Source organism: Eretmochelys imbricata, chromosome 7 (assembly GCF_965152235.1).
Source record: "Eretmochelys imbricata isolate rEreImb1 chromosome 7, rEreImb1.hap1, whole genome shotgun sequence".
Taxonomy (NCBI): domain Eukaryota; kingdom Metazoa; phylum Chordata; order Testudines; family Cheloniidae; genus Eretmochelys; species Eretmochelys imbricata.
In genome coordinates this window covers 32,317,967-32,330,787 of record NC_135578.1, presented here as the reverse complement: position 1 = coordinate 32,330,787, position 12,821 = coordinate 32,317,967, and the positions used below count along the sequence as shown (strand labels likewise).

At 56.2% G+C, this 12,821-nt stretch overlaps 1 protein-coding gene across 1 annotated transcript; it reads right to left on the bottom strand.

The window, feature by feature from the left end:
- Window positions 1-3,433: 3,433 nt before the first annotated feature.
- LOC144267502 (solute carrier family 22 member 6-like) lies at window positions 3,434-12,821 on the bottom strand. The gene is made up of 10 exons (XM_077821516.1): window positions 12,450-12,821; window positions 11,996-12,099; window positions 10,552-10,706; window positions 9,770-9,938; window positions 9,247-9,370; window positions 8,107-8,216; window positions 4,722-4,936; window positions 4,135-4,243; window positions 3,670-3,873; window positions 3,434-3,543 (listed from the first exon to the last, which is right to left on the bottom strand). Exons 1-10 carry the CDS (start codon window positions 12,819-12,821, stop codon window positions 3,471-3,473), a joined length of 1,635 nt encoding a protein of 544 aa, XP_077677642.1. The 3' UTR covers window positions 3,434-3,470.

The following is a 12,821-nucleotide window of genomic DNA, read 5'->3' as shown; positions in this document are numbered from 1 at the left end:
GAGGTCCTGTACCAGGCACAGCACAACCCCGACTGAGATCAGGGCCCCATGGTGCCACACGCTGCACACACCCCGACTGAGATCAGGGCTCCCATTGTGCTAGGTGCTGCACAGTGAAAGACAGTTCCAGTCTGGAAGAACTCACAGTCCAAACAGACAAAGAATGGATTATTTTCCCTGTGATGGGTTGGACACCCCGTCCAGGATGCCACTTGATAGGCTGGGGTTCTACTGAGCCCGCCCATTCCACCAGCCTGGGCTTCCTCACCCAGTCCTCGCTATGCTAGGCCCTCAAGTCTTCTCTAGCACACACACAGGTAAGGCCACACCCAGCTGCAGACACAAACTGAAATCAGCTGTGTGGGAGGATTCATGTCAGGACTTTATCCAGCACTCACGTGCACACTTCCTTTGGGGTGTAAACCCAAAATCATATGGTCTTTCATTGTATAGAGACATCTGTACAGCTTAAGCTCATAAAAATAGCCCCCTCCCTCAAGGTGGAGGGAGATATGCACAGCTTCCCCACCCTGATATGAATTGCACAAACTGGGTTTTGAAATAAATTTATGTCTTGTTTAACTACAAAAGGTAAATTTTAAGCGACAATAAGGGATAACAAACAGAACAAAGCAGATTACCTTAGTAAATAAACAAAAAACGCAAACTGAGCTTAACACACTAGATAGGAAGGATATAAATTAGCAAATTCTTACCCTGAGTGATAAACGGGCTGGCAGATTCTTCAGGCACAAGTTGTTTTGGCTTTTCCAGGATTTCATACACAGACTAAAAATCCTTCTAGCCTGTGACCATCACTTCCCACAGTTCAGTCTTTGTTCCTCAGGTGTTTCCAGGTGTGGTGTTGTAGGGAGAGTGAGGTCCCCCCATAATGTCATTTCCCCCCTTTTATACTTTCTTCCCACTTACTGGAAAGCTCTTTTGCTGTGACCTGGGTCAAACCGTTCCCATCGTGTAGTGCTATCTCTGAGAAGTTTCTATTGTACACAGTTCCTGGGGTAATCCTTGTGCTTGTGTGTATTTCCTCAATAAGCCATTAACATTGTTTGGCCTTTTTACTGTTGTACCTGAAAGGCTGCTTGTGGGTGTTTTCAACCTCACGACATGTTTCAGTAACACATACATAGCCAAGCTTCAGAACTTCACATACGACAATAGCACATACAATCTGATGAGATATTACTGTCTAATGGATCAAGACTTTTAGAACGATGCCTCACAAGGCTTACTTTGTACAAAACATATCCTAATTACATGACAGTGGTGAATATTGGGGTGCCAGGGTGTCACAGTGGGCACTCCACATCAGTGGCCCCTTTTGTTCAAGGCATTGCCCTATCGGCCAGCCCGCATGCTGCTGAGCAGCTTGGAGCGCTGTTCCTGTGTGGCAGGCCACCACTGCTTCGCTTCTGTCGGGGCTCTGCTCTGCTTTGCATCCACAGCTCTCACCTGGCCACATCATTTCTCCAGATGGCAGCCCTGGGTGTGTGTGCATGTGGAGGAGGGGTAGTGCAGTATCTCTGTGGGCAGGGGGCCCCTCCTATACCCCCAGGAGGGATCTGGGCCAGGAATGCCCAAGGAGATCTTCCAGTTCAGGGCCAGCCCAATAGAAAACTTGGGAGATCATCTGAAATCACCCTGGATAAGACCCACATGAACTTCTTATCTTCCCCTGCAGCCTAAACGGTGGGTCTGTTGATCTATCACTGCACATCCCTCTTCTCTGCCCCACCCCAGCCACTGGGGCACCCCTCTCTGCTCTTCCACCCACCCATCCCTGGCGTGCCCCCAATCTACTCTTCCCTAGCTCTACACCCATCCACCACTGGAGTGCCCCTCTCGGCAGCCCTGCTACTCCACATAGATTGGTGATTACTGTCTGGGATGATCAGAACAGGAGACTCACCTGGTATCCAGGGCTAGATTGTCCCCTCCAGTCTTCCCCCTAGGATATCCTACCACAGCACAGGGGTAACATGGGGGTGCTCATATCACCAGACACCCCTCCCCCTTCTGCTAGTAGCCATCACGTGACATAGCTTCTTTAGGTGTGGAAACTGTTATGCACATGGTCCCCAGCATCCCTGCAGGAGCCTGCCTGGCTCTGACCCCCATCACCCCCATGTGGGGAGAGTATGGTAAATCATGGGAAAATGCAGTCTACCCAGGGAGTCCAGCCTAGAGGAGAATGAGGCACTCAAACTACATTTCCCATGATGCACCAGTCAGGGATTCCCAAGATGCATTCCCTTCCCATCTACAAGAGGGCAGACCATGGTGCATCATGGGAGATGTAGTTATCAGGGCACCCATCTCACGGAGAAGACAGGAGCAGGAGGCTGTCAAACTATATCTTCCACGAGGCACTGCAGTGGCATTTCAGAATCAAAATACATAGATTTTTGCCAAAAATATCAACACTTTCTGGAGAGAGAAACATGCCCCCTGCCCCTGTTTCCAGAGGAGCTCCAGCCCTGACTCTATGGTGTGGTTGGTGTGCAGGGATCAGGGACATGGAGCAAGGGGAATTTTTTAGTGTGGCTGGTTTATTTACAAAAATGTACAGAAGACCACAGGAACGAGTGCAGGAAATCTCACCTAGGCACCCCACACACACACATCCTGTCCCTGCTGCATGGGAGCTCGTTCCCCACCCAGAGGGGTCTCTCCAAACTCCAGCCCCATTGGTGAATGTTACAGATTGGATCCAACTGCCCCGCCTCCTGTACAGCCTAGCTGAGCTACCTAGGTGCCCCCAGCACCTAATGGGGAGCCATCGACACCTTCAGAGCCCCCAGGCGCTTCTCCCCACTCTGCTCAATTTTCCCCAAGACCATCAGTTCAGCCACAGGATCCAATCCATGCCCAGTTTGGTAGTGGCTCATCAGCAGCTATGAAATCTGTTGGCTGGGTCTCAGCTCGCAGCAGGACAGAAACCGGCATCTCATGAATGGGCCACAGATGCTGTAGAGGGGTGGGTGCCAGGCCAAGATACATCACCAGGAGGAGCCAGTTCACAGCCCGACCAGGCCAAAGGAAGGAGCGAGTATTAGGCCAATACACAAAACCTGGGGGAGCCACTGACAGCCCGGGCCAGTGACAGCCCTGCTGGACCGCAGGGAGGAGTGGGTGTCAGGCCAATATACACCAGCAAGGGGAGCAGGTACCATCACACCTGGCAAAGTTGTTTGGGGAGGTGTCTCCCTGCTCTGTCCATGCCCCACAGGCTCCCTGCATGTGAGGCGTAGGGCCCCCCACTGTGGGGCAGCTCAGTGACACAGCTCAGAATACCCCACCCACCATTTGCCCTGTCTCTTTAAGGGGGCTGATTCCTAAGTTGCAAAGGGAACAGCAGGTGGTTCCTCCCTTCACGTGGGCCTTTTGGTGCAGCCTGCACCTGTGCATTGCGGGGGCCAGGACTGGGGGCTTTGGGTGGCAGGGAAGGCTGCTCAGATCCTGGTTGAGTGGACAACGTGAGCCACAGTCTCCCTGGCGGGCGTCTCCTCGCCTTTCCTCCTGGCTCTGGAACAAAAGAGGGAGGGTGTGAAAAGGATGGAAAGGGCAGGTGGGAAGGGATTGACAGGCAAGGAAAAGGTTTGCAGGGGAAAGGGCAGCAGGAGATATACCCCAGCAGCCTGTGAGTCACACCTGTCCTCCACCTCTTCTATGGTGTCCAGCAGGGGGACATTGTGCATCTCTGGCAGGAAGCAGGCCGCGATGCCGGACACGACGGGAGCCACCCCGAATATCACCAGTGGCAGGAAGGGAAATTGCTGCCCAGCCACCAGCACTGCCGGGGCCACCATGCCACCCAGACGAGCCATCACAGTGGTGAAGCCAGTGCCTGTCTGCCTGCCAGACACAGTATGCTGTTAGAGACTCGTAACAATAATAGCATGCCCCGCACAGAGATGAGGGTGCCTCTGGGATGAGCACAGGGGCTGTTGTTACAGGGAGCCCTTGCCTGGCACTGAGGCAGCCACCTCTGGGGTGGGTCACAGGGGCTATTTATACAGAGATCCCTCACCCAGTGCTGAGATGCACCTGCCCCTGGGGAGAGGCGCAGGGGCTGTTTAAACAATCAGAGATGGGGAATCCCAGTCCTGATTTTACCTGACAGCGGTTGGGAAGAGTTCTCCCCCATACAGGCAGGAGCAGACAGAGGAGGCAGCCAGGCATCCTTTTCCCAGCACCACCAGAGCCAGTCGCACCATCAGCATCTCTGGAGAGGGGAGAGATGGGGTTGTGGAACTGGCCTTCCTGGAGATCAGAGCCCTGTGCAGGTTTTAGTCACTGCAGTCCCACGTCACAGCTGCCACATGAGCCATGCAAAGTATCACAGCAGCATTTCACAGTGGGAAAACTGAGGCATGGGGCTGCACAGGTGAAGTGGCTTGTCCAAGGCAGAGCCATGAATAGAATCCAGGAGTGCTGACTCCCAGCTGCCCACTTCGTTCCAATCACCAGACCCCAGTTCCCTTCCAGGACTGGGGATAGAACCCAGGAGTCCTGACTCCCAGCCCCACCCTCCCACTCTAACCCCTGAGCCATCTCTCCTGAAGGTCATGGGACAGGAGACTCTTGGCAGAGCCATGTCACAAGGGCTTCCCCCACTTCCCAGCTCAGTGGGACCAACCTGGCTCCCATTGCTGCTGGAAGCTGAATGGGCTAAGAACCTGGGGCTCCAGGGGGCTCCTTACCTCTGGGTACAGGGATGTTCCCCAGGAGAAAGACTCCGGCCAGGATGAGGGAGCTGGCCTGGATGGCTCGGCGCCCAAAGTAGCTCAGGGCCAGGGTACAGGCCATCTTGGCCAGGATGTCAATGGCCCCAAAGAATGTCTGCACCAGGAAGATGTCCAGGCCAAAGGCCGGCAGGTCCATGGAGAGCCCGAAGTAGGCCAGGTTGGTGGAAAAGCTGCAGAGCAGAGCGGAGATGGGTCAGAGGGCTGAGCAGGACTCATAGGTAACATGGAGAGCTCAGCCAGTTTGTGACATCAGGGGTAGAAACAACCCATCCATCCTCCTAGATACAGCTGCGTCCACCCCTCCCCTGTCGATCCTCCTAGTGTGGCAAAGTACCTTGTTCACCTCAGCATGCTCAGTTCTTTTTCGCCTTGGAGACACAGGTTTGGGCAAGGCAGTCAGTCTAGGTGGCACAAGGTCAGGCTACACCTTTCCTCAGTCAGTCCCTTGTGCCTGTTTTCCTTTCCCCTCCTCGGGAGGGAATGCAGCCTCCCTTCCTGGAAAGGTTCAGTGTCTTGCTGCACTGTTGTATATTGGATCATTGTATATCCATTGTATATCTACTGTTGTATATTGGATCATTGGCCTGATCCTGTCCAAAATTCCCAAGTGAGGGCCCCATTTGCCCAAACTCAGGGGGATCTACCTCTGTCTCCCCCTCAGGGAAAACCCTCGGGGAACTAGGTCTGGTGACAGAGTCGTCGATCTCTGGCCCAGTCCCGCTGTCCGTTGGGCCATCTCTTTTCCCTACAAGCGTAGATTTCTGGTACTGGGCCAAGATTCTCGTTCCCCTCATTTTAACTGCCCTCCGTTCCCTCCGAGTCTTCCTGGGCTTTCCAGGTGGAGAGAACAAATCCTGGGCAAATTCATAGAAGGAATTTAACTATCGGGGCCATCCCCTGGGTCCTGGATTCATTACTTCATTCCGCCTCCTCTCCAGGGAGTAGGCTATCAAATCCTGGGAAGTCTCGTCCGATGAGGACTGGGTAGGGGAGTTAAGGAACTACTCCCACCGTCACCTTAGTGGGGTTTCCAAGAACTTCTATTTTTACGGGGATGGTCGGGTAATAATTGACATCCCCATGCACACAGGATATTCCTGAGAGCTTGTCCCGGGATAGTTGGCCTTGCCCGACCAGATTTCCCGAGACCAGCGTGATCACACTTCCCGAGTCTACTAACGTGGTGGTCTCTATACAATTCAATTCATCTATGAGAGACCATCGCAACCCCGACTAGATTTATTAGATCACATGGTCCTCCTATATCTCCCAGTTCGCATTGCATGGGCTCTTCTAGATTCAGGCATTGGGCAGTGATATGCCCCAATTCGCCACATACATAACATCGGTACCCGGCTCGGGGCAGCCCCCAATTTTTAGGACTGTTGGCCTTTACCCCCCGAGCCTTTCTCCCCCAGTCCTCAAGTCTCTCCGGGACCTCTGGCTGCTCTTCAGGCTCCTTCCTCCCCTCCATAGTCCGGCCTGGCTCTAGGGCAAACTGGGGCCTCGGGGCAGAGATTTGTCTCCGATTCTGGTGCCTTCCTTCCCCAGTGGTCCAAGAAAGTTCTTGGGCTGCTAGCTGTCTCTCTGAGGGCAACTAATTCATCATAGGAGGAGGGATCATTTTGGCAGACCCACGCTCGTATGTCCGGCAGCAACCCCCTCATGTACCTGTCCAACACTAGGATTTCCACAGTTTTCTCCGGGCCATGGGTCTCGGGGCAGAGCCACTTCTGGGCGAAGTGGATTAAGTCAAATAGCTGGGACCTCGGTGCCTTGTTGTTCCGGTATTTCCACTTGTGGAAGCACTGGGCCCTTATGGCTGGTGTCACGCCTGACCTCGCCAGGATCTCCGCCTTCAGCTGGGGGTAATCCATAGCTGTTTCTGTTGTCATTTCAAAATAGACCTTCTGGGCCTCCCCGCACAGAAACAGAGCCAGGATACCTGCCCACTGGTCTTGGGGCCAGGCCTCCCGCAGGGTCATCCTCTCAAAGGCGAGGAGATATGCCTCTATGTCATCGTCTGTGGTCATCTTCTGTAAATAGTTGCTTGCCTGCAGCGGCCAGGCCCCCTGGGGGCCATGCGTCAGCATGGTCAGGGCTTTTAACTGGTTCACCACTTCATTCAGGGTGGCTCGATCTTGGGCCGCCTGGTTCATCAGTAATTGGTTTGTTTCCTGCTGGACTCGCACTGACTCCTGCTGGGCAGCCATCTGTACGCTGGTAGCCTCTTGTTGGGCCACAGTGGCCTGTACCAACGCCTTCACTACATCCTCCATTTATTTGTTTGTGGTGATTTACCCTGCCCTGAGATGGCTTGCCACAGATCCTCACTCACTTATCCCACCACTGACACCATGTGTGGCAAAGTACCTTGTTCACCTCAGCAGGCTCAGTTCTTTTTAGCTTTGGAGACACAGGTTTGGGCAAGGCAGTCCGTCTAGGTGGCACAAGGTCAGGCTATACCTTTCCCCAGTCAGTCCCTTGTGCCTGCTTTCCTTTTCCTTCTGGGGAGGGAATACAGCCTCCCTTCCTGGAAAGGTTCAGTGTTTTGCTGCACCCAGCCTATTAGCAGCTTCCCTGCTACTCTCACTTTCCTAACAGGTGAGGGTTTAAAAAGGTCTTAAGCAGTTGGAGTCAGCTGAACCTAATTGGTTCTCTAAGAATCCCTTTTCAGCTGAACCTTATTAACCTGTGGTTACCTCTCGTCAGTGGATAGGCAGGGGCCTTTTAACCTTCTGGGACTGATTACTAGGCCCCCCCGTAGCTGTTTGTCCTGGGTTTACCACACTAGATACAGCTGTGTCCATCTCTCCCCTGTCCATCCTCCTAGATAAATCTGTGTCCATCCCTCTCCATCCATCTTCCTAGATACATCTGTGTCCACCCTTCCCCCGTCCATCCTCCTAGATACATCTGTGTCCATCCCTCTACTGTCCATCCTCATAGATGTGTCCTTCTGTCCATCCCTCCACCTCTCCTCAGAGATTTAGCTGTGTCCATCCATCCATCCACCCATCTGTCCCTCCATCCCCTCGTTAGATCCAGGAAGATGTATCTGTGTCCATCCATCCACATTACTAAATCCTAGATGTTCGACTATCCGTCCATCCCTCCCTCTCCCCATGGACCCTCTTTTCCTTAACTGTCTATCACCACAGCTGACCTTCTATCCAGTTCAACACTACCCCTCCACCCTGCACCATCTAGCTGTCCCCTGATAGGTACCCTTATCCCGTGGTAGACATATGGTTCTGTCCGTCCCCTCCAGGGTGCAGGAGGGTCACTCCCTGGTGCTGGAGTCTCTGAGCCCCAGGCTGGCCGGGCAGAGGGCCCTTACCTGACACTCATGAGGCAGCAGGAGATGCGTCTCATGGCCGGCGTGTGGAAGAGGCCCAGGCAGGAGCATGTGCTTTTCTCAGGGAGGCTGCCCCCAACCTTCTCCACCATCTAGGAGAGAGAAGGTGGCTCAGCAGTGCCCCGGCCATTCAAGGCCCCAGGCGAGGAGGAGGCTGGACACGGAATCGCCCCTTCCCTTGGCCCCACTCACCCAGCCCAGGACCTAGCCAGCCCCAGAGCCCCACCCCCCATCTTGCCCTCAGCTGGGAGCCTCGCAGGGCTGAGGCTGGAGGCAGGAGCTCAGCACGAGACCCCGACCATGGCCTCTGGCCTTGGCATCTGCCCTGGTAGCCTGGGCACTAGGAGAGTGTAATGGAGGGAGGGGGCAAATCCAAGCCCTGAATGTTGGGAGAGGGCCAGCCCCAGAGCAACAGATTGAGGGATGGAGGGACAGACGGCTGTGTGTGGGGAGGGATAGATGGACAGGTGCGTGTGGGGATGGAGGGAGGGGGGGATGTGTGTGTGAGGGGAGGGAGGAATGGATGGGTGAAGGGGGGAGGGAGGGATGGACGGGTGTGTGAGGGAGGGAGGGATGGACAGGTGTGTGTGGGTAAGGGGGGATGGACAGATATGTTTGGGGAGGGACCGAGGACGGGTGTGTGTGGGGAGGGAGGGATGGGTGGGTGTGTGTGTGGGTAAGGAGAGATGGACGATATGTTTGGGGAGGGACAGAGGACGGGCGTGTGAGGGAGGGAGGGACAGACACATGAGTGTGCACAGGACTGGCTGGTTGGAGAGATGAAGCCCTTTCAACTCTAGATGGAATCAGGGCCCTCGCCCCGTGTGACATGCACCTCTTGCCCTCTCACCTTTACCCCCCCCATCTTCATGCCCACGAAGGAACTTCCACCCCCTTCGCTGCCCCCACTGTGTTTGGGGCGGGGGTTCCTCTCTGAACAAGACCCTGCCCCCTTTCAGCTTTCCCAGCTCCCTGTGCCATGCAGGTGAAGAAATGGGCCGGGTGCCAACCCAACTGGGGCCCCCCCAAGGGCCTCCCATCCCCCTCGCCAGGGCCAGCCCCAGCTGGGTATCAGGGCTGGGACATGCTGTGACCCCGAGGGGTCAAAGGGTATCAGCTCACTTCCAGGGAGATGCTGTCCCCACCCAGCTGCTTCTGGTTGATCCGGGCCACCCGTTGCAGGTTGCTCAGCGCCGTTGCAGGCCTGTGGTTGACAATGAGCCAGCGTGCGGACTCCGGGATCCACCTGCGGAGGGGAGGAGCCAGGATTCCACTCAGACAGGGCTGATCCCTGGAGGAATCTCAAAGTGCTTTGCTGTCAGTTCTTCAGCCCCGTTTTATGGAGGGGGAAACTGAGGCATGGGGGAGATGTGATTTGCCCCCACCAAGGTCACAGAGTTCAGCAGTGGCAAGACTGGGAATAGAACGCAGTCCTCTCCCCTGCTCTTACCACTAGGCCCCACTCCGTTCCCAAAGCAGAGAGTAGGACCCAGGAGTCCTGGCTCCCAGCCCCCTGCTCTCACACCTGGACCCCACTCCCCATCCAGAGCAGGGGATAGAACCCAGGAGTCCAGGCTCCCAGCCCCCTGCTCTCGCCACTGGACCCCACTCCTCTCCAAGGCCCTTCTAGGGATAGGGGACTCACCAGACACAGAGGAAGAAGATGAAGAAGGGGGTAGAAATGGCCAGCTGCAGCCAGCGCCAGTCCCGGATGCTGTAGGCCAGGCCAGCCAGCACCACCTGACCTGCCGTGCTGCAGTAACTCAGCCATGTCACCACCAGGGCGCGGGACTTGGTGGGGACCCATTCCAGACCTGGGCAGGGGCAGAGGGATGAAACATCTGAGCTGGGGGTGACTCCTGGGCCCCTTTCTCAGACCAAGCCCCTCCCCACACCCATCACTCATGGGCCTCAGCCAAGGCCAGCCTTGGGAACGGTGGGGACGGGGGTGGGGCTCATTCTGTAGCCCTTTCAGCCTCCCCACTCGAGCCTCCCACAATTAGGGCCAGCCGAGATATTCCTGCTAGGAACTGGGCTGAGACACAGCGAACTCATTGCATGCTATGCAATGGGACACTGGATGGGGAAGGTCCCTGGGCATCATTAACCTGGATTGGAACTTGTGCCCCCTATGAGGAAGGGCCCCATATCCCATTCCTCACCCTCTTAGGCCAGCCAGTCCCTCTGCTCTGGGGCCGGATTGGAGCCAGTGCCCATTGGAGAAGAAAGCCCTCATATTCCACCCCCTGAAGCCAGCCAGTGCCCCCACTCTAGGGCCAGATTGGAGACAGTGCCCAGTGGAGCAGAAAGCTCTGTATCCTGTCCCCCACATGCCTGTTGGTCCCGCTGCCCTGGGGCTGGATGGTAGCTGGTGCTCCCTAGAGGAGAAAGGCCCTGTCCCATTGCCCCTGCCCTGGGGATACTCACTGAGGCAGATGTAGTTGAGGAGGAAGCCAGACAGACCGACCCCGCTCAGCAGGCGGAAGGCACAGTAGGTGAGGAAGTCTGAGGATAAGGCAGCCCCAGTTCCCATGACAGCCACCAACAGCAGAGAACACAGCAGGATGACCCGCCGCCCAAACCTGCATCACAGAGGGGAGCGTCCAGGGTAAGACCCCAGAGGGAGCAACACAGCTCTCACATGGCAGACTGTTCACCTGCGGTACTCACGGCCACAGGAAACTGCAGCGCTCCATCAGGCGTCTGTGATTGTTTGGAGTCAGTAACTGACAGCTGATAATCACTGATCAACAGCAACTGCCCCAGCTCACTGATCATTACTGGTAAATAACTGATCATCGAAACAAGTGACCAGCACTTGATCCCTGATCATCGATATCCGGTAACTTGTAACTAACCGAGCTTGGCTGTACACTCGATTCCCTGGCATTTCTCGCTCTGTCTGCAACACAATAACCTTTGAGTGCTGCGCCTGATCCAGCCCAGAATTTCAGGGAACGTTCCAGGCACCAATTGCTAAAACCCTATGGGGAATTTGGGCACAACTGGAAGAGGGAAATGGAGGGTATCCGGAGCCCCAGCAGCACTTTAGCAGAGCCACAGCCTCAAACACCCGAGACCAAAAAGCTCATTGAGGGCACCAATTAATGAACTAGCAGCATGACAACACTCCATCTCAGCTCTGCCCATCCTCCCAACAGAGTGTAAGGGGCGGGAATGACATCTCCCAGACAAATAACGATGGAGGAGGGTAGGTAAGGGAACACGGAGGGGGGGCGGGGAAAGGGGTGTGCCCACAGCCCCTGGCACTGGGGGACAATGGGTGATCCTGGCATGAGGGGGCGGTAGGGGGCTTGCAGCGTGTCCCTGAACTAGAGGGGGCTGGATGCAGCAGAGGGAGCTGTGCAGGGGCTGGAGGGACGCATGGTGTGTACAAGTGCTGGGACAACAGAAGCAGCAAAGGGTGGGACCCCCTTGTCAATAACCAGCCTTTGCTAAAACCTGTTGGCTGAGTGCTGAGCGCTGATCAGCGACGGACGTGTCTTTGCTGACAGACGGGGCTGTCACCCACAACCCATGGTTAACAGGCGGTGCTGGGGAGCTGAGCATCAATAACCAGCCAGTGACAAGTGAGGGGTAAACCACTCGCAAGTGTAGGGTGCTTCTCAACCCAGGGAATGTTTCCATACGTCATGGAATGACCTAGCATTGGACCATGCATCTGAGCCAGGGCGGCGTGGGCAGGGGGGCACTGGGCTGGATGGGCCCATTGGTCTGATCCAGGGGTGGGTGGGTAGAGGGGATAATGGGCTGGATGGGCCCATTGGTCTGAGCCAGGGCAGCAGGGAGAGGGGGATCTGATCCAGGGTGGGGGATGTTAGTTTCAGGAGGACACCCCCACCTCACCCACCTGTCTGAGAAGACTCCGAAAAGGAGGGCTCCAAGCAGCACCCCTGCCATGAACAGCATCTGCGCCAGCGCTGGGAGGGGGCCCAGGTCACACACCAGATCCCACTGGCAGACAGACGGACAGTCAGTGCCCACGGGGACAGGGTGCGGCACCCCCAGGGGGCCCCCTCCCAGTCAGTGGTTTGTCCTGGGGGGACTGGAACTCCATAGCCATGTATCCCCCAGCACCCAACCTTCCCCCACACCCTTCTCTGGCCCCCTCCCCAGCTCTCCCCATCCTCTCTCTCCCCTACCGTCCTCCCAGTTCCTGTCCCTCTTCATTCCCCACCTCCCCTCCCCTCTCTCCCCACAATCCTCACTCTATCCCCTCCACCTACGTGGGTCCCCCCATCCCTGCCCCCACCCCATGGCTCTGCCTCGGGGCAGTGGGGAAGAAAAGGGGCTAGGAGCCATACCTCAGTGACGATGGTGGAGGAGAAGGTGCTGCAGTCGTAGTACCACCCATCCCGGCAGGGCTCTGTCTCGCCTTCCCTGCCCAGCGAACCGTTGCGTCTTGGACGCTGCCCATGGGTGCCCGCCAAGCGACAGCACCGCTCTGGGCTCGGGGCCAGGGAGAGCCCCCCAGGAGCTGCCGTGCTGTTGCCCACCCAGCTGGCGTTGGTGCCTGGTGGCGGGGGGCGGCACTGGTGCTCAGGGGAGATGGCACTGAAGTTCTGCACCAGGTTGTGGCTGGCAATGAGGAGGGCAGGCGCAGTGAGCAGCAGGACACAGAGGAGCTGGAAGGGACCTGCACTGCCCACCTTCTCCAGGAGGTCTCCAAAGGCCAT

What these genes read in the sequence shown, in the direction of transcription:
- LOC144267502 (XM_077821516.1), bottom strand. Translation starts at nt 12,821, where the DNA reads ATGGCCTTTGGAGACCTCCTGGAGAAGGTGGGCAGTGCAGGTCCCTTC. An exon ending in ATCTTCTTCCTCTGTGTCTG is followed by an intron (nt 9,371 to 9,769) that starts GTGAGTCCCCTA and finishes TCCCCTCCGCAG; the next exon opens with GTGGATCCCGGAGTCCGCAC. An exon ending in ATAGAAGAGGTGGAGGACAG is followed by an intron (nt 3,544 to 3,669) that starts GTGTGACTCACA and finishes CTTTTGTTCCAG; the next exon opens with AGCCAGGAGGAAAGGCGAGG.